This window comes from Mauremys reevesii, linkage group 6, assembly GCF_016161935.1.
Source record: "Mauremys reevesii isolate NIE-2019 linkage group 6, ASM1616193v1, whole genome shotgun sequence".
Classification (NCBI taxonomy): domain Eukaryota; kingdom Metazoa; phylum Chordata; order Testudines; family Geoemydidae; genus Mauremys; species Mauremys reevesii.
In genome coordinates, this window is record NC_052628.1 from 106645499 (window position 1) to 106669341 (window position 23843).

The following is a 23843-nucleotide window of genomic DNA, read 5'->3' on the forward strand; positions in this document are numbered from 1 at the left end:
CTGTATCCAAAAAAGAGGCTTGTCCTCCCACTGTTTCTCAGAGTCATCTGGTTTTCATGTTCTTCAGGGAGCTTCTTGGCAATAGTAAATTAATTTCTTATTTACAGAATTTCTTACCTACTTTGTCTCAATATGCTGCAGTATTGTGTTAAAAAATGTTAGAAACACTCCGCAGCTAGTAAATGCAACTTCCTTGAAACGTCTTTCTTTGGGGGACAAAAATGGTCTTCAGTAAAATCTTACTAACCTATGAAAATCAAATCTGATTAGCTTTGGTTAGGGTACATGAGAACTTGGCTTTAGTGTTTGTCTATATTTAAATATTTTGGAACACCGTGAAACTTTGACACATGGTTAGAATCATGGGCTAATTTGACACTTATTTGGTAAACGCTATTAAAAATGCTTCAGATCCTAGAGTTTAAGATGAGCCTAAAAATGTATAATGATGCTTGGTATTGTAAGCGGATTCCCATTTTGAAATATTCACACTGGAGCATATTATTTTAAGTGTACGCATCTCCCTGCTCTTTCATACTGAGCATAGATAATAAACCAGCAGCCTCTATAGGCTGCTCTCCAAATGAAGTGAGAGGCTGTGAACAGCATTTTGGAAATCCAGGGATGCGTTTGACCCTGTCACACCAAGCAACCCTCTTCTACCCATTTTAAAGCTATTTAAGGGCTGTGGAAAGTTCCTTGTTTTGTGAATTATCCTGTTTGCTAAACCGAAAACAAATCCTTATTTGTCTACCAAAATTCCTTCATATGAAGGAACGTGCCAGTTTGTTGTCAATTTAATGTGAAAGAAAACTAAATATCATCTGAAAATGTGTACTCTGAAATACTGTGGTACTTAGAGCTGCTCACGCTAATCACTGAAGAACATCCAAGCTTTTAGTGCAGGGGTAGGCAACCTACGGCACGTGTGCTGAAGGTGGCACATGAGCTGATTTTCAGTGACACTCACACTGCCCAGGTCCTGGCCACTGCTCTGGGGGGCTCTGCATTTTAATTTAATTTTAAAAGAAGCTTCTTAAACATTTTGAAACCTTATTTACTTTACATACAACAATAGTTTAGTTAGATATTATAGACTTATAGAAAGAGACCACCTAAAAAGGTTAGAACGTATTACTGGCACGCAAAACCATACATTAGAGTGAATAAATGAAGACTTGGCACACCACTTCTGAAAGGTTGCTGACCCCTGTTTTAGTGAGTCTTGGGTTCCACCCTTCCAAAAGAGGGGTAGGTGAAACAGGAAATGCTGTGTGTGTCAGTGAGTTTATGAACTGACGTGTTAAGCTATGAGACTATGTTTCTTGTTTATGGGTAAGGGGTTGTTTCAGACCTGTGTTCTATAGTGTTTTTGCTCTTTTCAGATGATGGGTGGAAAGGGTCTTAAACACGCTTCCGAGATTGCTATATTAAATGCTAACTACATGGCAAAAAGACTAGAGAAACACTACAAAGTCCTTTTCAGAGGGGCAAGAGGCAAGTATTGAGCTTACTTTGTCTCCTGACATTCTGGTTTCTCCCAGCATCTCCTATAGGACTTTGGATTGTAGATGTGGTGTTTGCTTTAAACTGATGTGAGGGTTTTCAGTCCCAGCACAGACTGAAAAACAGAGCATTCCCAGGAAAATAACTAGGCAGAGGGAAATAGTGCTAATCCTAGAAGGAGCCAAAATGAAGCTAAGGTATTGGTAGAGGTGAAAAGTGCACTTCTGGTAATTAGTTGCAACAATGTTAAAAGTTGTAAAATGAGTCGTCTGCCGGTCTTTGAACCAGAGATTGTTCTCAAATTGTTAAGTCTTATTTTAATTTAAATAGTGGAAAAAAAAAGTTAAATAGGAAGTCATTGACGTGAGACTGTAGTAATTCAATATAATATGCAGCACAGTAAGCAAAGAATTTTAAATGATTTAAATGATTTCTTATTCAATACTCCCTATTACCACCCTAAAAAACGCCTGTGGTGATGCATGGCTGGTTTAGGAGACTAATCCAGATCTGTTTCAGTTCCTTAACACTTTTGTTATGAAATGTAACCTTTTTGGGGAATGGTTCAGCTATTGCCTACCCACTCTTTTCTTTTTTCCCCTTAAGGCAGGGCAGAAATTGTGAAGAATATCAGATTGCACGTTTCAAGTCAGTAGAAGAAAGATCTTATTTTGGGGACTGCCTCTTCCCTGTTTCAATTAAATGGCATTAAAAATGTCCAAAATGCATTCCATATACTCAACCTTTGTGTGTAGCTATGTAAATACTTTACTTTAAAGCGAGTAAAGATTGATTAAAGCTGCTGACAGTATTTTAAAAATGAGAACCGTAGTTCACAGAAATACAAAGCTAAATCTAAGTTTTTGAAAGGCTCGGAAGTGAAATGTTCAATCTTCTGTTCAAGAGTAACCCTATTTATCTGGAATGGTGATGGCAATGGCAATGTAGTTGGGGTCACACTTGCACAAAAAGCCTGGAGGAAAGCATTTTCCTCTGGAGAATCCATGATCTTTCCCTTGTTACTCAAGGGCCTGAGATATTATTAATCCTGCTTTTCTGGCATGGCTGAATATAGTTTTCGGCCTCAGCCCATTAGCAACTCTCAATATTGGTCAGAGGGGGTCATTCAAAAAAATGAGCTACTGTTTTCTTTCAGAATTTGAGCATGCTCCTTTCTCAGGACCTGCTGATCTGGGGACCTTATGAGCCAAACATTAATCATCATGTGGCAGAGTCCTGCTTCATTATTGGACAGGCCTGAAAATGTACTTAACCTAAATTGTCTGGAGGAAAGGCATGTACATAAAAAGAATAGAGGAGGGAGGATATGCTCACATATAAGAGGAGCTGCTTTGAGCACTTCTCTGATTTGGCTCTTGCTAAATCTAATTCGCTCCAACACAGTGTTGTTTCTGTATGTGTACCAAGGAAATTTTGTTTTTAAAAGTAATCATTTAAAAGTGTGGCAAGGGAGAGGTAAAGGGACGGCAAATAAATATTCAAATACACTTGTAGTTCACATAGTCTCTTAAATGTGCACTTGTGAAACTGCAGTCTCCAACTGGACAGTCCTTGCTCATCCTTGAGATGTGTACTCCACAGGAACTGAAATGTGGTATTAAAATTGAGGCCAATGTGTAGTTCTGCTCTGTTCTTCAACAAGTGAGATCCGTATGTAACCTTTATTCACCTACAGGTTATGTAGCTCATGAATTTATTTTGGATGCCAGACCCTTCAAGAAAACAGCAAATGTTGAAGCTGTGGATGTTGCAAAGAGGCTTCAAGACTATGGTAAGAGTCCAAAAAGGACATGTCATTTACAGCAGTAAAGACTAGAATTTCTTAAACCTACCTTCCAGGGCAACAGATTCTTCTAGTGTTCTGTAGCAACATAGTAGCTCCTATACCACCACCCTCCTATCCCCTTATGTTGACTGTATTTGGACACTCTCCAGCTGCTGGAACTGTGGGAATCCAGCACAGATGCTCCTCTTTGCTGCACCAGGCAAGAGCAAAAGGGACTTACTGTTAACTTTGCAACCCCCTCCTGGGCTGTGCAAGGCACATGCAGACAGGATCTGAGGATCTGGCTTAGTCCAAGAACTTTGTGGGATTCAAACAAGGTTAAACCTCTGTATGGAAAATGAGAGCATCTATAGTTATGTCAAATAGTTTAAATCCTTAAACTTTTAAATGTTCTTATGCTTCATGGCATAGGTCAGCCACTGATGGAGGTTAGGAAGAAACTTCCACTGTGGGAAAAGTATTCCTTAATTAGCCATTATGCAATTTCTTGCACCTTCCCGAAGCATCCACAACTGGCTCCTGTCAGAGAAGTTACTGGACTACATGGACCACTGGCACTGGTCTGTTCCTATATAGCAACTGTTATGTTCCTAAGTTAACATGGGCAGCTGTCACTAAAATGCCATCCTGTAAGAGATTCTCAGTAAAATAACTAATCCTAAAATCAGTTTTAACTGTTCGGTACCAGGAAAAAAATCCTCCCTGCTCTGTAGTGTCCAGGAGAGGGCACATCTCACCATTTGAAAATAGATAGATGGTGGCTTCAAAAAATGTCCTTGGAACCTAACCCCCTGCATTTACATTAAGTCTTATGGGACAAGTGGATTTGTTTAACATTGCTTCACTTAAAGTTGCATTTTTCAGGAACATAACTACAACGTTAAGTGAGGAGTTACTGTAGTCAGACTTCTGGCTTTCTATGTACTGTAGACAATACTATGGGACTGGTTTTCCTTTTGGACTGAGACTGGTGTGCTTTGAGATTTTAACTTCGGTCATGTATGCCCTCTGGCATGTTGCCCAGCTGTATGATTTTAGTCTGCTGACACGCTTGAAGGTCTATGTAAAGCAACTGTAATTAAGAACTTTCTTTTTCAGCATTTAAGAAAACTAAACATCAGCTGCTGGTTAATACTCTTACTAGCTTACAAGTACCCTGTAATCAGTGATGGGATTCCTTTTTATTCAGGCTTCCATGCTCCAACAATGTCCTGGCCAGTGGCAGGGACCCTTATGATCGAACCAACAGAATCTGAAGACAAAGCAGAGCTGGACAGATTTTGTGATGCAATGATCAACATTCGTCAAGAAATTGCTGAAATAGAGGAAGGCAAAATGGACTCCAGGGTTAACCCGTTAAAGGTGAGCTGACATGCAGACCAACTTCACAACACCACGGTCTTCATTGCTGCTGTTTGAAGTCATCTTATTTGTAGTGCTACCAAAAGGTTTTTTTCTGAAATTCAGTACTGTAGGAAACTTATTGTATGCAAACAAGAATATGAAACAGTGGAGGAATAAACCATTCATTAATGTGCAAATTTGAGTAAACATTTGTCTAAATTTCACAGATCTTGGGTGTATTTAAAGGGTTCCATCAACTTAAATGCTTTTCCCTGACATCTTTTAGACTTGACTTAGTCAGAAGTCCTGTCTATAGTGACTGAGACTGGAGAAAAAATTCTGAAAAGTTTGTGAACAGTGTGTATATTATTTTAGTTTGTCATGTTTGTATTTTCTTGGTCTTACATAGTAATGGGTGAATGACACTCACTTATTCAGAAGAGGGCAACCAACCCCAAAACTTGATCGTAAAAACATAAAAATTGGAAGAGGCACTTGAGCACGTATAGTACCCAAAACTACTTGAAACACAGAATGAGTATCCAGAGAGGAGTTACAAGTCAATTGCACCTTCTCTAACATTGCACTGGGTTTTCAAATACCTGACTTATTTTTTCTTTGTATTGGGCTTGTAACCATATTGGTTCCAGGAGATGAGACACAAGGTAATATCCCCTGTGGATCAACTTTGGTTGGTGAAAGCGAAGCTTTTGAGCTGCACGGAGCTCTTAAACCTGAAGAAGACTGTGTAGCTTGAAGTTTCTCTCTTGCCCCCTTGCTTCCCCCTCCCCCAAAGTCAAATGGGTTGGAACTTGTACTGTAATGGGAATGAGGAATACACTTGCCCAACACCGAAGTTATGGAGTGGAGAAGAATCTGATTACTGCTACTGTTCTTGTATTCAGAAATCTAGCAAGGCAGAAGGAACAAAAATTCATGGCCACAACTCTAACCAGCTCCCTCATGCTCCAGCCTCTCTCCACTTTCCTATTTTATTTTCATCTCTGAAATAATGTCTATAGTAAAGCTGAAAAAAAAAGTATATTCTGAATCACTTCAGTCCATTTCCTTTTTTAAAAATCCATCTTTTGTTTTGTTGATTAAACATGCTGTATCCACAAGAGATCCCCTCAGCACTAATCTGAACTATAAAGATGTTGTATTAGCAAAATATGGATTTGTGGAGTTGGTAGACTGATATGTTTCATTGACTCCAGTTCCCCTGCATGTTTTAACTAACTAGCTTTTATTCTGTTGTAGATGTCACCACACACTCTGACTTGCATTACGTCCCCTAACTGGGATCGTCCTTATTCCAGAGAAGTAGCAGCTTTCCCACTAGTAAGTAGCTATTTAATCTTAGTATCTCTTAATTACCAATGTTCATTAGTTTGTGACAAAAGGTAAATGTGGCTCTGTTTTTGGTTGGTTGTTAGTCTGGCAGTATCTCGAGCCTAGACATGGAGAATATTTTAGTAACCCCAATTTATCTAAATAAAATATTTATCTTGTTTACATACTTGCTTTTAATGGTTTAGACCTGATATATAGCAAATGAACTATTTTCCTTTCACCAAACCGAGAGAGAGGTACTGTTTGACTTCAGCATTCTGCAAAACATGCTCTCTACCTACCTTAACCTGGCTTTCTAACACCCCACCCTTGCCCCTGAGAGAAGCTAGGTAGGAATCCTCTCAGTTCCATTGCTTCTGTGCAAGGTTATCTGTATTACAGTAGTGCTAGGATCCCTAATAAAAGTTCAGAGTTCTATGGGGTTAGGCACTACACAAACTCCATCGCAAAGAACTCTGTTTAGATTCTGACAAGATGTTGACTGATGAGGAGTGGGAAGCTGTTTGCTTTACTGTCATCATATGGGGCCCTTCTGAGATGAGGAATGCAAGCGTATACTGCTATAGGGCACTCTGGAGCCTTTCAAAGGAGCGGGCAGACCCTTAATCTTATGTTTTGATACCTGAATGATGCTAGTGGATCCTGGGTAGACGTTGAGCTAATGAATGGTACCTCACCAATTCTAAACACATTTTCTGTATTTAGCCATTTGTGAAGCCTGAAAGCAAATTTTGGCCCACAATTGCTCGAATCGATGACATCTATGGAGATCAACATCTGGTTTGTACCTGCCCACCAATGGAAGTCTATGAATCTCCCTTTTCTGAACAGAAGAGAGCATCCTCCTAGGTCTTATCCCTTTATTTCCAGGTGGCTGGATTCATGCCTTACCACTGCATTTCAGTCTGCCATGACAGCGTTCTTTTCCCCCTGCACCCGCTAAGGGGATTTATATACTATGTATATTTTTGTAATCGCCATATTGTTAATTGAACCGCTGCTCAGTTAAAATGTAAATACAATCGCTAGAGTAGGGGGAAGCAAACTGAGTTGATTCAGTGCCTCAGTATCAAGAACAGTTAACGTTACAGTTGCCTTGATTCAGCACCTTTTGTCTGCTGCTCTTTGTGCACTAAGGACTTTAAATAATAGAATTTTTCAAGGTTGCAAGGAGAGATGAATAATTTTTATTCCAGGTATTTCATATGACAGTAACCATTAAATATTAACTGCTACAGTAATTGTTTACATTTTGTATAAGCACAGGAAGTAGATTTTGTTATTAATGTACCTAATCTGTTACCACTGACTGTGGTGGTGGTAATTGATTAATATTAAACTGTGGTATTTTTGTTTTTTACCTGTCAATGCTTGTATTCCAATAAAGTCCACTAGAGTTTTAAGAGTGGCTTTTTTGGGGGGGACGGGGGTCTGGCTTGTCCCAGTCTAATTTTTCTTTGGTATTGAGTTGTCAAAGATGCCAGAAGAGATGTAGATCCTACAAGAAATGAAAGCTGCAGTCAAATCTGTTTGTGATATTACCAAAAAAACAAAGTAATTTACTCAACTTCTGTGCCTATCTACCATTAATGAAAGTGCCTTCTTTCTGTCCCCTGGTCCTCTCCTCAGCTCTTTCATAATGAAAAGTCACACAATAGCATATCCCTTAAATAAATTGAAATCAAGCTTTTATGTAGGTGCTGAAGAGTTGCAACCTGAACTATTGTTTGGGTACTATGGTGATGGGAGCCATATAATTAGGGCCTTGTGTATTTTTTTTTTTTTTAAAGAAAATTCCTGACAAAATGGCCAAGTATTGAGTTTCATGGCATTTGCACAGAATTACCTGTACAAATAGTCAATTGCAAAGCTGGAATGACACTGACTAAAAATGACTCAGATTACTTGTAAAATTCATTCCATCCTTGAAAGCATCTTTTTTAAATAAATTAATCAATCAATGTTTGGGAGTATTTTCACAATTTCAGTGCCCTCTATGCAATCATGAGGGCCATACATATAATTACCTGTATCCACCAAATGAAACATTAGTTACAGACTGGAGGGGTGGGGGAAGGAAAGCTTTTTTTTTTAATCTTTGTCCCTTTACAATGTGACATTCAAATAAACAATACTGTTGAGGTGCAAAATAATTTTTCCCCCCAGATTTTTTCACTGGAAGGTGTAATTAGCTCAGTTACAGCACCTACTGTTTCACCTCAACGTGAAACAATGAAAAACTAAACAGCAGCAGAACTAAAAATAACCTTCACTTGAAAATGTGTCTTACAATACACACTAGATCTACTAAAGGGTCTCCATCCTATATCTTAGACCTCAACTTTACCCGCTATCCCTTTTACAAGTTAGGCTGCTCTTGCTCTGAAATGTCTCCACAGATTCCCTAGTCTCAGAGTCATGTGCAAAGAGGTACCCCCAAACTATTAGAACCAGTGAAGCCAAACTAGGTGTCACTTCAATGGGCACAGGGATTATTCTTATAATGGAAGCATGCAGAATGCTCATGCGTTTCTAATCTTGCATCTGCCCTCTAAATTTGGGGCTGCTGCTTTGTGCACAATGTTTAGTTGTTTGACACATCCCAGAAGCACTTCTGCCATTCTACTTATCAATGCATTGTTAGCTTCTCTAACCACTGTAGTGATGATTTTTAAAATGGAAAAAAATACACATCAAGTTTTGCTGCCATCACCTGAAAGTGAGATCACTTCCTGGCTTTGGACTTCTGGGTGCAGATCTACAAAAGAGCTGAGCCCTCTTCACAATTGAATTTCCATTGTAGTTAGGGAGGTACCTGCTTTTCCACAAAATATTTGGGTAAGGTATTCTGTTGATGATGAAAGGATCCTGAAACTCTATTTTAGAAATGCTGTTAGTTAATCTTTAATAGGAAAACGGCTGCTTATAATTCTCCCCCCTCCTGCTGAATCAGAGCTCCTGGCATTTTATAATTTTGTGTTCAATTGTACAGTAGTCAATTATAGAAACAGAAATGCTGGAGTCACTCATGAGTAGAATTACAACCAGGTAGACATGTGCTAATTATTTGGAATTAAGCCATGGAGACTGATTATTCTCAATGGGTGAGGCACCCTATTCTCTATATTTTGTAGGAACTTTACACTTCTTAAGCACTAAGGGGGTTGGAAAACCGCCCCCGAATTTAGAGCGGCGGAAGTGGTTCCCCCCTCAACATCCGATCAGGAGACACACAGATTAAGTGTCGACCAGGTGTTTACCACTGGAACACGCAGTGCATAAAGCACCAATCAGGAGAGGGGGCGAGAAGTTGGATTAAGTTGGTACATGCACATAATAGGATGATTTATGTAACCATTTACAATAAAAGGACGTGGAAAACTCCCACGGGGGCGCTCCACTGGAACAGACTGACGGACTTGGCTTTATTTATTGCAACAATATTTCCTGCAAACTAGTATAAGCTGTTCTCTCTAGTCATGTCTAGAGTAGGAAAATAAATAGTTATCCATATTTGCAAATACTAACTTGTTTTTAAGGATGCCTTTGTCGACTGTAGAAATGTCCAATGTGGATAGGGTAGAGGATATATTCCTGCAATTGAACTCAGATTTCCTTACTATTATAGTGCCAATATACATAGTATCTATTGATAACCTAATCTATCTTCCTTTACAAATATTTCAACTTGTCTAAAATGGTAACTCCATAATATATTTCATGGGGATGTGAAGTGACAAAAGGTGAATTTACATTTTGAAGTCACTATTGTACATCTTAGTGCAGTGGTTGTAATTATCAGGTTAACGTAGATGAATGAAAAGCAGGGCTTCGATTAATCAGTTAACTCACGATTAACTCAAATTAATTGTGATTAAAAAAATTGTGATTAATCACACTGTTAAACAATAGACTACCAATTGAAATTTATTACATTATTTTGGGATGGTTTTTCTACATTTTTAAATATCTATTTCAATTACAAAGAATATAAAGTGAGCACTGTACACTTTGTATTTTTTATTACAAATGGTTGCACTGTAAAAATGATTAGTATTTTTCAGTTCACTTCATACAAATACTGTAGTGCAATCTCTATCATGAAAGTGCAACTTACAAATGTAGTTTTGTTACATAACTGCACTCAAAAACAAAACAATGTAAAACTTTAGAACCTACGAGTCCAATCAGTCCTACTTCTTGTTCAGCCAATCACTAAGGGTATGTTTACACTACCCGCCGGATCAGCAGGTAGTGATCGATCTATTGGGGATCGATGTATCGCGTCTCATCTAGATGCAATACATCGATCCCCAAACGTTCTCTCCATCTACTCTGGAACTCCACCAGGGCGAGAGGCAGAAGCTGAGTCAACGGGGGAAGGCAGCCGTCGATCCCATGCCGGGAGGATGCCAAGTAAGTCAATCCAAGATACGTCAACTTCAGCTACGCTAGTCTCGTAGCTGAAGATGCGTATCTTAGATGGACCCTCCTCCTCTCCCCGCCCCCCCCCCCCCAGTGTAGACCAGGCCTAAGAGAAACACATTTGTTTACATTTACAGTAGATAATGCAGCCCACTTCTTAATTACATCACCTGAAAGTGAACAGGCGTTCACATGGCACCGTTGTAGCTGACACTGTAAGATATTTACATGCCAGATGCGCTAAAGATTCATAAAAAGCAACAAAGAGTCCTGTGGCACCTTATAGACTAACAGACGTATTGGAGCATAAGCTTTCATGGGTGAATACCCACTTTGTCAGACACATGTCATTAGTTTATAAGGTGCCACAGGACTCTGTTGCTTTTTACAGATCTAGACTAACATGGCTACCCCTCTGATAAAGATTCATATGCCTCTTCATGCTTCGGCCATTGTTCCAGAGGAGACGCTTCCATGCTGATGACACTCATTTAAAAAAAAAGTGTTCATTAAATGTGTGACTGAACTCCTTGGGGGAGAATTGTACGTTTCCTGCTCTTTTTTACCTGCATTCTGCCATATATTTCATGTGATAGCAGTCTTGGATGATGACCCAGCACGTTTGCTTTAAGAACACTTTCACTGCAAATATGACACAATGCAAAGAAGATACTAATGTTAAATTTCTAAAGATAGCTACAGCACTCGACCCAAGGTTTAAGAATCTGCAGTGCCTTCCAAAATCTGAGAGGGATGAGGTGTGGATCATTCTTTCAGAAGTCTTAAAAGAGCAACACGCTGATGCGGAAACTACAGAAGCTAAACTACCAAAAAAAAAAAAAATCAACTTTCTGCTGGTGGCATCTGACTCAAATGATTAAAATGAACAAGCGTCAGTCTGCACTGCTTTGGATCATTATCGAGCAGAACCCATCATCAGCATTATCTTCTGCAAATGTAAAAAAACGTGTTTCCCTTAGCAATTGCCTGAACAAGAAGTAGGACTGAGTGGACTTGTAGGCTCTAAAATTTTACATTGTTTTGTTTTAGAATGTCCATAATTCTACATTTGTAAGTTCAACTTCCATGATAAAGAGATTGCACTGCAGTACTTGTATTAGGTGAATTGAAAAATACTATTTTTGTATTTTTACAGCAAATATTTGTTTATATATATATAATAAAAGTGAGCATGGTACACTTTGTATTGTGTGTTAGAATTGAAATCAATACATTTGAAAATGTAGAAAATATCCAAAAATATTTAAATAAATGGTATTCTATTGTTGTTTAGCAATGCGATTAATTTTTTTAAAATCACTTGACAACCCTAATGAAAAGGTGTATTTCAACCCTATTTACTCTGTTTTTTCAGACTGTCCTTTTGTGCTGAAACTTTCCAAACTTGGTCACTGCTTCAAGGAGTCTTTGGAAAATCCAAGCTAAATATATTCCACCACTTGAATTTTTTGGGCTTTCGTGTAGTTTTACAAGTATTAAGCATCTGACACTCCTGTGAAGTAGACAGGGAGTTAAGTGCATCTTTCAAACTGAAATGAGTCTGTGGCACAACAGAAAATAGAATCCAGAAATACTTCTGTACTGTACTTTAACTACTAGATTTCTACCTATAGTAACGCAGTGCTCAGGTTGCATATTTGAAATCAAGAAATGTAAAACTTGTTTCCATTGTACTGCTAACTTGGCCACATTGCATACAGGCAGCATTCTTATTATTCATACTGAAATGTGAAACTTGATCTTCAGTGGAGAAGTTAATGGTACTGTGGGGACTATTTTGCATTTCTTGATTTTTTGTGTTTTCAAATACACAAATGAAACAGTTGCAAAGCCTGTATTTCTGCAAACTTAGCTAAAAAGAAATTCTATATTTCCATGTATTCACGATGAAAGACAATAACTGAGGAATTCTAAATAAGTGAATTACTTACATATACCCAAGCTTCTTTACAAAAAAGAACTCTGCACCATCCCATCCACCAAGAAGCAAATCAGTATTTATAACCCTGCAGTAGTGATGCTAGAATTGAGGCTCAGGGGCAACTTTATTTTTAAATCCCTTTAACACATATTTTGTTTCTAAATTTCAGACAGACTTTAGATAGCACTGAAAATGTTTGCTTTTATTTTGCTTGACGTAGTATAGGTTTTGCTGTATTCAAATTCTGTACAGGGGTTGTAAAATGAAAATAGTCTCAAGTCTCCAGGGTACAAAATGCTGTAAGCAAACTGGATGAAATGTCTTATCTATAGCAGTGCGAGTGACAGCAGTAGGTAGAGGTCTGCATCGTGCATACATGAGCTGTACAACTCTGCCACAGGACCTCACTCCTGATCTGCAGTACCTTAACCCTTTTAATGAGCAAAGCTGAATCAATGCAAAGAGAGACCTTTTTCATGTAACACCACAGCTAGCACAATGCTGCCTCAAAACAAGAGGGCCACCATGTCTGGCACACAGGATGGAGAAAAATACATTTACTTATATTACAGACAAGATTTACCTAACTAATACTAAGCCACAGTTCACTCAAACAGCAGCGAGTTTAAAGCTTACGAGTCAGAGAAGCGGTTTCATTCACAGTGAGGCAAATACTTTCCATGGAATAATGGGAGAGGTTGTATGGGACTATATGCAAAAACTTGGCAAGTGGTCAGTGTAGTGACCAGAGCGGCGGTTTTTTTTTTTTTTTTAATGCCATTGTTTAGCAAATGAAGTGGATGACTACAGCGCCTGTTTTGGTTTTTGGAAAGTTACTTTTTTTTTTTTTTTGGCTGGTGTTTGCCAGGAGGGAGAGGCTGAAGAAAGGAAATGACTGCTAGCAAACTGCAATAGCTGCTCCCATGTGAACAGCAAGGGAGGATATTCCCACCAGCCCATTAAGGGGGAACTCAGCTGTGTTAAATTTCAGAGTCTTCTCTTTCCAGCAAGAATAATAGAATTGGCTCTTACTAAAATTAATGTAGTTACTAAAGAAGAGCTATAATGTAGGCCTTGTCTGCTGCAGGGAAAAAACCTGATCACAGCCACTCAAGAAACTGCCCTGATGTAAAAGCTCTACTGTATATTGCACCACTGCACAGTTCAAAGCAGGCACAAACCCCATCATGAAAGTAGTGTCTTTGTCTGTCTGCACTAGGAATTTGCACCACTGCAGCAACAGCCATGGCTGGGCACCAATGGATGTAACTGGTCTGAATCCTCATTGCAGATAAAGCTTAAGTTATTACTTGGGACTTGCCATTTTGCCGTGACAAGGAGAAAATGAGGTTTCATTTCCAACCATTTCAGCTCGATTCTTCAGGTTACTTCCTACATACTCAGCATTCCTCAGGTCCTTCTCCCCGACCCAGCATTTCACAGAAAGCCAGAACTTTTCAATGAGGGTTGTCAACCCACCTCGGTTGGCCGGGAGTCTCCCGAAATCGGCACTGATTGCCCAGTGACTATTGAGGGCAATCCGGGAGACTTTAATAGGATATTTTAAGCAAATTACATTATGTCATGTTGGGGGAAAAAATCTCCCAGAATAGCTTCAGTCAGAGTTGTCAACCCTATGGTTAACCCCATCCTTGGGACCAAGTTGGAGCTACAGCAACTTAGGTAATTTGCAAGATGACAGTCTGACCTCAAAGAGTGGCAATATCCCTCTCTCAGAACGTGTTCCACAGTCTCTAAACCCATCATCCTTGTTTTTCGACATGCCTACAAGCCTCATGATTGTGGCTTCCTGCCTCCACACAGTTCCTCAAGCCAGGACTTTCCTCACAAAGAATTAAGTGCACATGATGGCAGTCAAAGGAAGGTATTGCTTAGCTAAGACAGAAGCAGGGACCCTTTCTCCCTTCCCCTCCCCTCCTGTGAGTGCCTCCCTTACCTTCCAACCAAAAGCAGTCCACTGTGCCTGCCATAAAAGGTGTGCAATGCTTTCACTTTGTAAATCTTATCAACTTCTGCAGAAGGGAAGAATCATGGCTTCTCTGGCAGCTTAACAGCAGAAGAGGGTGAAGTGGAAGAGAGCTGAAACAGAAGATCTGGATGTTGGATTCACAGAAGGAATGCATGTATCACACCAGGCCCAGAAATCTGTGGGATCAAGGGAAAGGTTTATAGATGCCTGAGTAAGACATAGGTAGAGGAAATTGGAATATTGAATATTGGGAAAATGTAGAGACTATTTGGAGAGCCCCGCTGAGGGCAAGGAAGAGAAACCTCTTTTTGTCAGCGGAAGGGGTGACCTGCAAACCACAAGGAAATTTCAGCTTTCCTAGGTATTTGGGTACTATTGAGTACTGAATTGTAATTATGGATCCTTAATCTATATAGATTCTTATGAAACAGCTTACCCTTATTTCTTGAAGTAGTATAGCTCCACGGCAGGTGCACGTGCAACCCTTCTTGCCTTTGATGGGAGATTTTTCAGTAGCAATGCCCGTTCAGCCCAGACATCCACCACCATCTTAGGCTGTACAGCCAACTGCATCTTTTCTGGACTGATTTACTAAAGGTGATACTCAATATCAAAGATGCTTTAGTAGTACCATTCCATTACTTTTGCAAGAATTAGATTGCCGTGTTATAATTTTGAAAACACCATAAGTTACATCTTTGATGCATTAACATCTTGTCAGGCAAGAGTTAAAATTTAGCTAACAGCTAAAACAGAAACGGCAGAACAAGCAGGAATGCTTCAGTAGCAACAACACCTACAACTGTAAACAATTGATAAGCTTATATGGTCAATGCCCGCCCAGTAGCTCAGCTCTTAGAACAGAATAAACCCTCCCTTCACAGCCCACCGGATATCTATAAGCACTCATCCCTAGCCCCCAACCTGCCTCCTTCCCACGCAAGGTAGTCATAGACGTTTGATGCAATTAGGATGACCTCTGTATGTATGTACTGTTCTTATCCTTGTTCAGGGTTCTCTCTTAATTTGTAACAGTGTCTGTCTCTGTATGTACAGATAAATGGAAATGAATTGATAAGAGAATGTATATAACTGGCCACTATAGCACCATATTTTTTAAGCTGCTTGTCAGTCTTCCTGGTATCGTGAATAACCTCCCTTCAGTATTGTCTGTGCTTGCCTGATTCTTGGGGAAAAGAATCTTTTTGCCTAAAAATCTAATTGATAACAACAACAAGTAAAGACATGTAAGCCTTCCAATAGTGCCTCTAAATGATGATAGAGCTTACTTACGTTGCAAAGTTCAGGACAGAGACTTTTGCCAAGTGTCCACACACTGCTTAGCAAAGTAGGGCTGAAAACTCCAACTCTTACTGGAATACAAGCAAACAGTTGTATGGAGACCTTCAGTTGCACCTGAACAGTCTCTCTACAAGAGGCACATAACTCTAAAAGCTCTGGCTGTTGCACCAACCTTGCAGGGGTTATTTTGGTGCTGCCAGTTGAAATAGAAAGAATATATTGTCTAAAATGTGAGTCAATTCAGTTCCGGTTTTATTGCCAATAAGGAGTACGTGTTGCTAAAACTAAGTGTGGCACATTAAGAAATTCCTATTAAGTAGTCAAACAGTTTCTGCATTTATTAAATCCAGAGACACCAAAATCAGTCTAGCGGTGCCTCTGTGCTGACAGCCTGAGACATTAGAAGTGGGTGTCTGAAAATTCTAACTCTTAATTCCAAAGTTATTTGCTGTAAAAGCCACTTGCACCAAAATGAAATCATGTTTAATTATTATAAAAAGCACATAAAATACCACTGCACATTGGCCTGTAAATATGGCTGAAGGCAAACTCCAGCTCTAGAGGGCCTTGTTCAGTTGTTGCACTGCCCTTCTTGAAGAGGCCTTGTCACACTGAGTGTGTCACCGTTTCTTCCCATCAAGTGGGCTTCGTTCTGTCCAGTACGGATACAAGACATGGTTGTTCTTGGTGTGATTTCCTCCCATATCCAATCTTATAAAAACATCAGAAATGTACCACATTAATCATTTTAGTGGTAGGCTCCCCTCCTGCTAACTGCTAGTGCCAAAACTAATTAAACTGCAGAACTTCCTAGGCCTGGCTTTGTAAGTCATGCACTCCCTTAAGCCAGCCATTACACCAAACTGATGATAATGGGAGAAGTGCTAGTGAAACACCACACTATTCTGAATTAGGAAAATAAATGTTAAATTGAAACTTAAGAACATAGTTAGGCACTCCAATTATTTATAGAACTGGATTCTGTGTGGTTCTTATTTGAAATCACTGGCATTTGCACACAAACAGTTTAAGCTTAACTTGGAACTTAAAATTAAGTGCTTTGGTACAATGCACAATTTCAGATTGTTTAAAATTTAATCTCACTTCAGATTTGAAGAAGTATTGTTCACCTTATTCATTCATCTGAATTTGAGGCACAATATGAACATTCAGGAAAAGCTTTAGGAACAATGGTAACAAGCTACAATTAAAAAGTCAGAGTATTACTGAAGATTTCTCTTTCTCCATTGAAAAGTTTTATGGCGTTGAAGATTTTAATATTAAAATGGTATATTATTACTCAGTCTCTGAGTATGTTAGTCTCTGAATCTCTGACTGTCAAATGAATGTTAATTGCTACTAATCAGTCAGGTAAGGCTATCATAAAAGGTACCATAAAAACTTTACGGGACCTAAACATCACTTGGAAATAGTGCAGAATTGACTGCGTGCATCTTGTACGTCAAGCTATTGTAGACTGCTTCATTATAGTGGGAATGCTGTCTACAATGAAAATATATTCCAAATCAGTGAAGGTTTTAACCAGAAGAATAGTCAGGCTACCATTTTCAAAAGAACCTAAAGAAACTCCGTCAATATCAAAAGGAATTTGGGCATCTGTCTAAGGTTCCTTTGAAAGTCTGAGCCTCAATGTTCACAGGTCTGTTTGAAGGATGACGTTGGAACCAATTTCATTCTATGTTAAGTACAGGAAAAAGCCAAAGGGAGAATTATCCTATTTCCTCAAATTTTTGCTCAACAGAAGCCTTTTGGGCAGTGAGAGTGTGGTTGGGATATCTAACATTGATGCCTGTACATTTTGCATTAGGATACTTGCAGTGGAAATTCCATCTCCTGGAATGAAAGAGAAATGTTACTTTAGACAGAAGGCTTTACCAGATAAAAGGTCAAACATATTACTACTTTCCTGCTGAAAAGGTTAAAAGTAATGTTATTCCAAGCTTATCAGATACCTATAACCAGGACTACATAATAGAAGGGTTAGGTGGTTTGTTTATCCTCCCACTTTTCGTAAGACAAACTCTCTCACATTTAGATTTCTTCTGTTGTGACTCTGGTAAGCAAACATGCTAAACGACTGAACTCATTGCTGCCAAGATATAAAAAGAAGACCCCAATTAAAGTAGCGTTTGGGTTTATTTTAAATCCTTGGTCTGAAATGTATCTTTAAGAGTGATAACTCCCCACTAGCGCAAACCTTAGATTACATTCTGAGACCATTAGATGTCTGTTAAACCTACCAACAATGGATTAAGTTCTTTTGTCCTTAAAGCAGACAGTGGGCCAATATATTCATTATTTGTCCTCATTACCAACATTTGAAATGCAAGTTCATATAATATCCCATTTTAAGTATAAAAAACCCACCTGAAGAAAACATTTACTATAAAAAAGTACTTTTGTTAAGTAGACTACATGGTTGTTACAATACAAAGCAACAATAACTAGCAACTTTTTCTGAATCATAAAATATTTAATGTATATTTTGGGGGAATATACTGTATATAAAATTTCAGATCACAATATGAAGCGATTTGAACCGTCTCCTAGCTAGCACTGCCTTCAATGCTGAGTAGATGTATTGCCACTGATACAAGTCCTACTAAAAGCATACAGTTTTAACTAATACAAAAGTGGCTTGTTTCATATGAATTTTTTTTTTTTACACAACTAGAGTGTCTTGAATACCCTCCTTAAGTGCAAAAAACACAGATCACTTTACGCTAATGAAGCAACAATGCATTCATATTGTTCTCATTAGTCATTAGTAGTCAACTTGCATAAGATACAAGAAAAAGCACAATGAAGCTCACAAAAATAGACTAAAAATCAGCCTGTTCTTGCAAAAAAAAAAAAAAAAAAAATGCAGCATAATGGGAAAAAAAGAAAAAAGGATTATGCACACCATAGAATTTTTTGTTCTTTAATCAAACTGGTTTAAGTGCTGCTTTTTTTGTTGTTGTTTTTCTTGGTTTCTTTTGTAAATCAAACTGCCTGGACCAGGCACAACTAATATTCAGGAGGCAGTGTGTAGCTAAAACTTCACTGAACTTCTTTAATCCCCACAAATTATCTTCCTCTGTCCTGAGGTAGTTACAAAAAACCAACATAATTTAAGCATCAGCTACAGTCGACCAGTCAGAGCTGAGGCTTTTGTTTTTCTGTTTTAAAAACTAGTTGTCAACTGGCCAAGACTACCTTTGATGGTGAAAGACAGCTGAGAATTTGAGTTCTCACTACACAAAAGAGATGGCTGTAGGGGGAAGAGAGCTGCTTCAAAATGTGACAATATGTTGAGTCCCATCAAGTTGGCTGGTCCACTGTTGAATCTCCCATGTTTATTCTCCTTTATTGTCTATAGTCACTGGGAGAAGTCAGGCTGGAGCTGAACATATCATCGTCCTTTGCTGTAACCAGGGAAGAACTGGTCAAGTAGTGTCTGCAGTATCTTGTTGGGAACCATGGTGTAGCCCTTCCCAAGGTCATAGCGGCAGGCAGGGCAGGTGAAGACTTCAGCTCGGAAGGAGCGCTGTAAACAGCTCTAAGTCATGCAAGGAAAGAAAATTACAGCTTTTGCTTTGTGCTGAACAACTAGCTAAGCAACTACTAGAGAGCAAATGTAGTGCTCAGAATAGCTAGAACTGTTACTAAGCTGTTACTAAGTCTTCTGATACACATTCTTGCCATTACACAGAGGAAGACAACAAAGAACGCTGTTCCTGGCTACAGTACAAGCAGTAAGTTTGGCATGAATTAAAGTACAGTGTCACCAGTGAAGGACTCCACTTCCCCCCGCCTCTCTGTAGGTCGGAGAGCTCCGTCTGCAGATTCTTTTTAGCATTCCTGATAAACTTCTCAAACATCGCAGCCTTTCATTTCAAGCTATGACTCTGAATACGCAGTTGTAGCTTATATCTAAAGTTTTATGAACTTGCTAGGGCTTTGCAAACTCTTCCCTAATTCTTCCTTTCTAATTTAGAAAAAAAACACATTTTATTTAAATACTTTTTTTAAAACTTATTTTTATTAAGCTTACTATGCACATGCTAAATAAATAAATAAAGCAAGCTTACTAATTCTATATAAGACAAAACATTCAGGGCAAATGTCTAATGGAGTAAGTACTAAACAAAACAAAAAACATGCAGTCCAAATCTACTCCATCTTTATGAGCAGCAGAGAGTCCTGTGGCACTTTATAGACTAACAGACGTTTTGGAGCATGAGCTTTTGTGGGTGAATACCCACTTCGTCGGATGGATGTCGGATGCATCCGATGAAGTGGGTATTCACCCACGAAAGCTCATGCTCCAAAACGTCTGTTAGTCTATAAGGTGCCACAGGACTCTTTGCTGCTTTTACAGATCCAGACTAACACGGCTACCCCTGATACTTGACTCCATCTTTATGAAAGATCCCAATATTCAGTCCTCAAGGGAGATATGTAGAATAATCATACACATGGTATTCCACAAAATCTATACCAAACATTTACAAATAAATATCCCATTCCCTTTTCTGTTGTCCCCAGGTCTCCAAGTGACCCCTTTTTGTCCTTCCCTAGGCATGTGGGTGGAGAAGGCAGAGCAGAATCTCATGGAACAGAGACAGCCTCTGGGAGCAGCAGGGGCAAGGAGAATCTCAGCTCCTGGGCAGCAGTTATAGTAGCAGACTGTTTTCTTCCCTCATCGTCATTTTGTTGCCACCCTCATTATCCTTGTCCTCTGGGATCCTCACCATCTATCCAGCCTTCTTCATTCCCTTCCTCTCTTTCCTTTGTTTTTTCCACTCCCTTACTTCTGTTTATTCAGAAGTCCTGGCCAACGTTCCCTCTAATTTTTTATGTCCATGTGCGGAATGAATTTTGTTATGTGCACCAATATGGAGGTGATGTGTGGTGGGGGCTCAGGGCTGCGGAGCGGGGGGGGTGAGGGCTCCGGGGTGCAGGCTGCCCCGGGGGCTGCGGCAGAGAGAGAGGACTCCCCCCAGCCCTCTCTTGCTGCCACAGCTCAACGCTGGGGGAGAGGCACCTCTCCTGGGCCACGGCAGCTCCGGCGGGTCTGGGCTGGACTGTGGGAGGGGCGCCTCTCTCCAGCCATGGCAGCTCCAGCTAGGCTGGGCACCTCTCCCCGGCCAGGGCAGCTCTGGCTGCACTGGGTTGTGGGAGGGGCACGTCTCCCTGCCTGTGCAGCCCTTGATAGCCTGCTGCTCTTAGGAAGACACTGGCCTTACCCTAAGTGTTTGTACAGCATCTGGAACAATGGAATCTATTTTTTGTTCAGGATCTCTCGTTGCTACCATATCATAAATAATAATAAATAAGTGATTTGTGTTGTATGAGGTGCTAACACTAGTCTTAAAAATTAAACTTTATGAGTGGATTTTGTACTTGGAAAATATAATGATCCAAGTACCGTTAAACCAAATTGTTCTTCTACGGAGCTAGTAAATCAATAACCTATATCGCCAATAAAATGGCAGAGTTATTCTCAGGCATGCACATCCCTTGAACTGTGACCATACAGCTAACATGTAAAAACATATTGGCAGAGAAAACACATGCAACAGAGATAACTGATATAACAGAAGCAGATGTGACATGTACAATGCAGTGTATGTGTCTATATATACATCCCTACACACAAATACTCTCTCTCTCTCTGTATATGTATATGCAAAGTCTTTACTGATATCTAGGAGTACTTGTGGCACCTTAAAGACTAACAAATTTATTTTAGCATGAGCTTTCGTGAGCTAAAGCTCACTTCTTCGGATGCATAGAATGGAACACACACAGACAGGAGATATTTATACACACAGAGACACAAAAAAGGGAAGAGTATGCATACCACAGGCCCCTATGCTCAGAAGAAGAGAGCTTTTCACGCTCAAGCTCATGCTAAAAAAAATTTTGTTAGTCTAAGGTACAACTACTAACTTTTTTTTTTTTTACTATACAGACTACACTACTGTACTGATATCTAGTAAACATTGGATTCCATAAATTGTCTGGTATCCAAGTCTTCAAGTCTGAAAAGATGAAGTTTTTATTTATTATATATATAGTCTTATGGCAATAAACTCAAGCAGCTCAATCTATTTAGCTTAACAAAGGGAAGGTTAAGGGCTGACTTGATTACAGTCTATAAGCCCTACTTGATAAATGGGCTCTTCAATCTAGCAGAGAAAGATATAACACAATCCAATGACTGGAAGTTGAAGCTAGACAAATTCAGACTGGAAAGAATATGTACATTTTTAACACTGAGATGATTAACCATTGGAACAATTTAACAAGGGTCATGGTGGATTCTCTGTCACCAGCAAATTTTAATCAAGACTGGATTTTTTCTAAAAGAGATGCTCTAGTGTAGGAATTATTTTGGGAAATTCTATGGCCTGTGTTATACAGGAGGTCAGACTAGATTATCACAATGATTCCTTCTGGCATTGAAATCTACAAATTTAATATAATTTCCCAATGGGTGCCCATCAAATAGTGTTAAGACACCATAACTTACTCAGGTAATGAACCAATATAAGTTGTATTGCATTGTTTTATCTAATCATTTGTTGTAGAATTTAATATGCTCTTGTCTTTCCTAAATAGATGAAATGAGGTCTGTGTTATTGTGCTGAAGTCTAGCTATTGAACCATGTCAGTCCCTAGTGAAATTTCACTGATTTCAAGGAGCAACACTAAGGGAAGTTTGACACACATAAAATGGAAGAAAATACGGATTGCTCATTTAAAATAAACCATAATCACACCAAATTGGGAGCAAACGTTGCATTCTTTGGTCAGAATGCTTGGTATAATTATTGTCTTGCTAAAATATAGACTGGCTCAGTTAACTGGTGCATCAATGCCAGAAACTCAATCCAGAGCAGGCCAGAGTTTGTACTTACTTTACAGACATTATGGAGGCACTCTGTTGTCACTGGCTGGTAAACCAGCTCCTGGCAGCAGACACACATAAAGGATTGTTCCAGTTTCTTCAGAAAATTCTAGTGTAGGATAAAGGAAAGAAAAAATGGGATGAGAACGTTCTATTTGAATAATACCCTTGTGTGGATTGTCTAAAATTATTGTAGCTAATGCAGTTTTTAACAGGGGCAAATCATTTGCCCAACTACTGTAGTAATCACGCCTACTTAAATATGTACAAATTTAAACCTGGTGAGCCAAATTTTGCTTTCATTTACACAGCTGTAAATCTAGAGTAACTGAGAACAGAATTGGGGCCCATAAGTGTTTGGAAAAAGCACAAAGACCAGCCCATTCTCATATGACAGCTTCTACGTTCATCCATATTTTACATAAATGTTATTCTTTTCCTAAGCCTGGGGCTCTAAGCAGGCCAGGAGTTCCCGAGTTAGTGCTGATTAATAATTTTGCACAAGTGCCAAGAGTTGGGAAATCCACAGACACTTCACTTCTCCAAATATGATTACATGACAGCTTGATTTTGTAGGTAAGCATAGTTAGCTTGTTTATATTCTAGCTTCCTTTTTTCATGCCAGACAGTCTGAATTGCACATTTCTTCCAAAAAGGCCACTGGTATTGCTCCCACGCCTGCAGAAATATTTTGTGTCTAATACAGCCATGCACTCACCTTGTGCCAATGTTATCTATTTCTATATTCTGCTCATCTCATGCTTACATGACTGAGAATGTTATTTACTGTTTCTTCTTAGATTGTAAACTTCTTAGGGAAGAACAATGCTAAGCACATTAATAATAAATAATAAACATTGAACTTGTTATACCTTTGTTTTTTCAATTGGCTTTAAATTCGTTATTTTGGATATTTGGTTGGGTTCAGTCTTCCTCAACCCTTCATACCCATGACAAATACATCTGACGGGGTGGCCAGAAAGCTGGTCCATGGCCATGCTAAATTTCCTGCTTCTCCAAATCCCCTTGGGAATCCAGAGAACCAAGGTTATGAAAAAGTACTAGTTCCACATTAATGTTTGTTAAAACAGTAAGACCTAGGGATTCTCAGCAGGGGTCAGGAAACATGGGAAGTTATATACCTGTATTAAGTGATTATTCTTCCCTTTTGAAGCTGCCTTTGTCACAGATGCGCAGAATTCTAGCAAAGTGATCTCTACTTCTCTACACAAAGGGGAACAAAGCACCTAACCCT

At 39.2% G+C, this 23843-nt stretch overlaps 2 protein-coding genes and 1 long non-coding RNA gene across 6 annotated transcripts in view; 1 reads left to right on the forward strand and 2 right to left on the reverse strand.

The window, feature by feature from the left end:
* Nucleotides 1-7410, forward strand: part of GLDC (glycine decarboxylase) — a 58156-nt gene extending 50746 nt beyond the window's left edge. The window contains exons 21-25 of the mRNA XM_039545344.1: nt 1386-1497; nt 3203-3298; nt 4503-4675; nt 5918-5998; nt 6716-7410. Coding sequence (XP_039401278.1) covers nt 1386-1497; nt 3203-3298; nt 4503-4675; nt 5918-5998; nt 6716-6859 — 606 coding nt within the window. The 3' untranslated portion in view covers nt 6860-7410. The remainder of the gene's footprint in view (nt 1-1385; nt 1498-3202; nt 3299-4502; nt 4676-5917; nt 5999-6715) is intronic.
* Nucleotides 1-17679, reverse strand: part of LOC120408429 — a 37465-nt gene extending 19786 nt beyond the window's left edge. Inside the window, exons 1-2 of the long non-coding RNA XR_005600682.1 lie at nt 14804-17679; nt 14335-14477 (exon numbers count right to left, since the gene is read on the reverse strand). This is a non-coding gene — a long non-coding RNA (uncharacterized LOC120408429). The remainder of the gene's footprint in view (nt 1-14334; nt 14478-14803) is intronic.
* Nucleotides 17680-18142: 463 nt separating this feature from the next.
* UHRF2 (ubiquitin like with PHD and ring finger domains 2) overlaps nt 18143-23843 on the reverse strand; it is a 163322-nt gene continuing 157621 nt past the window's right edge. For all 4 annotated transcript variants that reach the window (XM_039545346.1, XM_039545345.1, XM_039545347.1 and 1 more), the window contains 2 exons: nt 22599-22697; nt 18143-19231 (listed from right to left, as the gene is read on the reverse strand). In XM_039545346.1, coding sequence (XP_039401280.1) covers nt 19085-19231; nt 22599-22697 — 246 coding nt within the window. In that variant the 3' untranslated portion in view covers nt 18143-19084. The remainder of the gene's footprint in view (nt 19232-22598; nt 22698-23843) is intronic.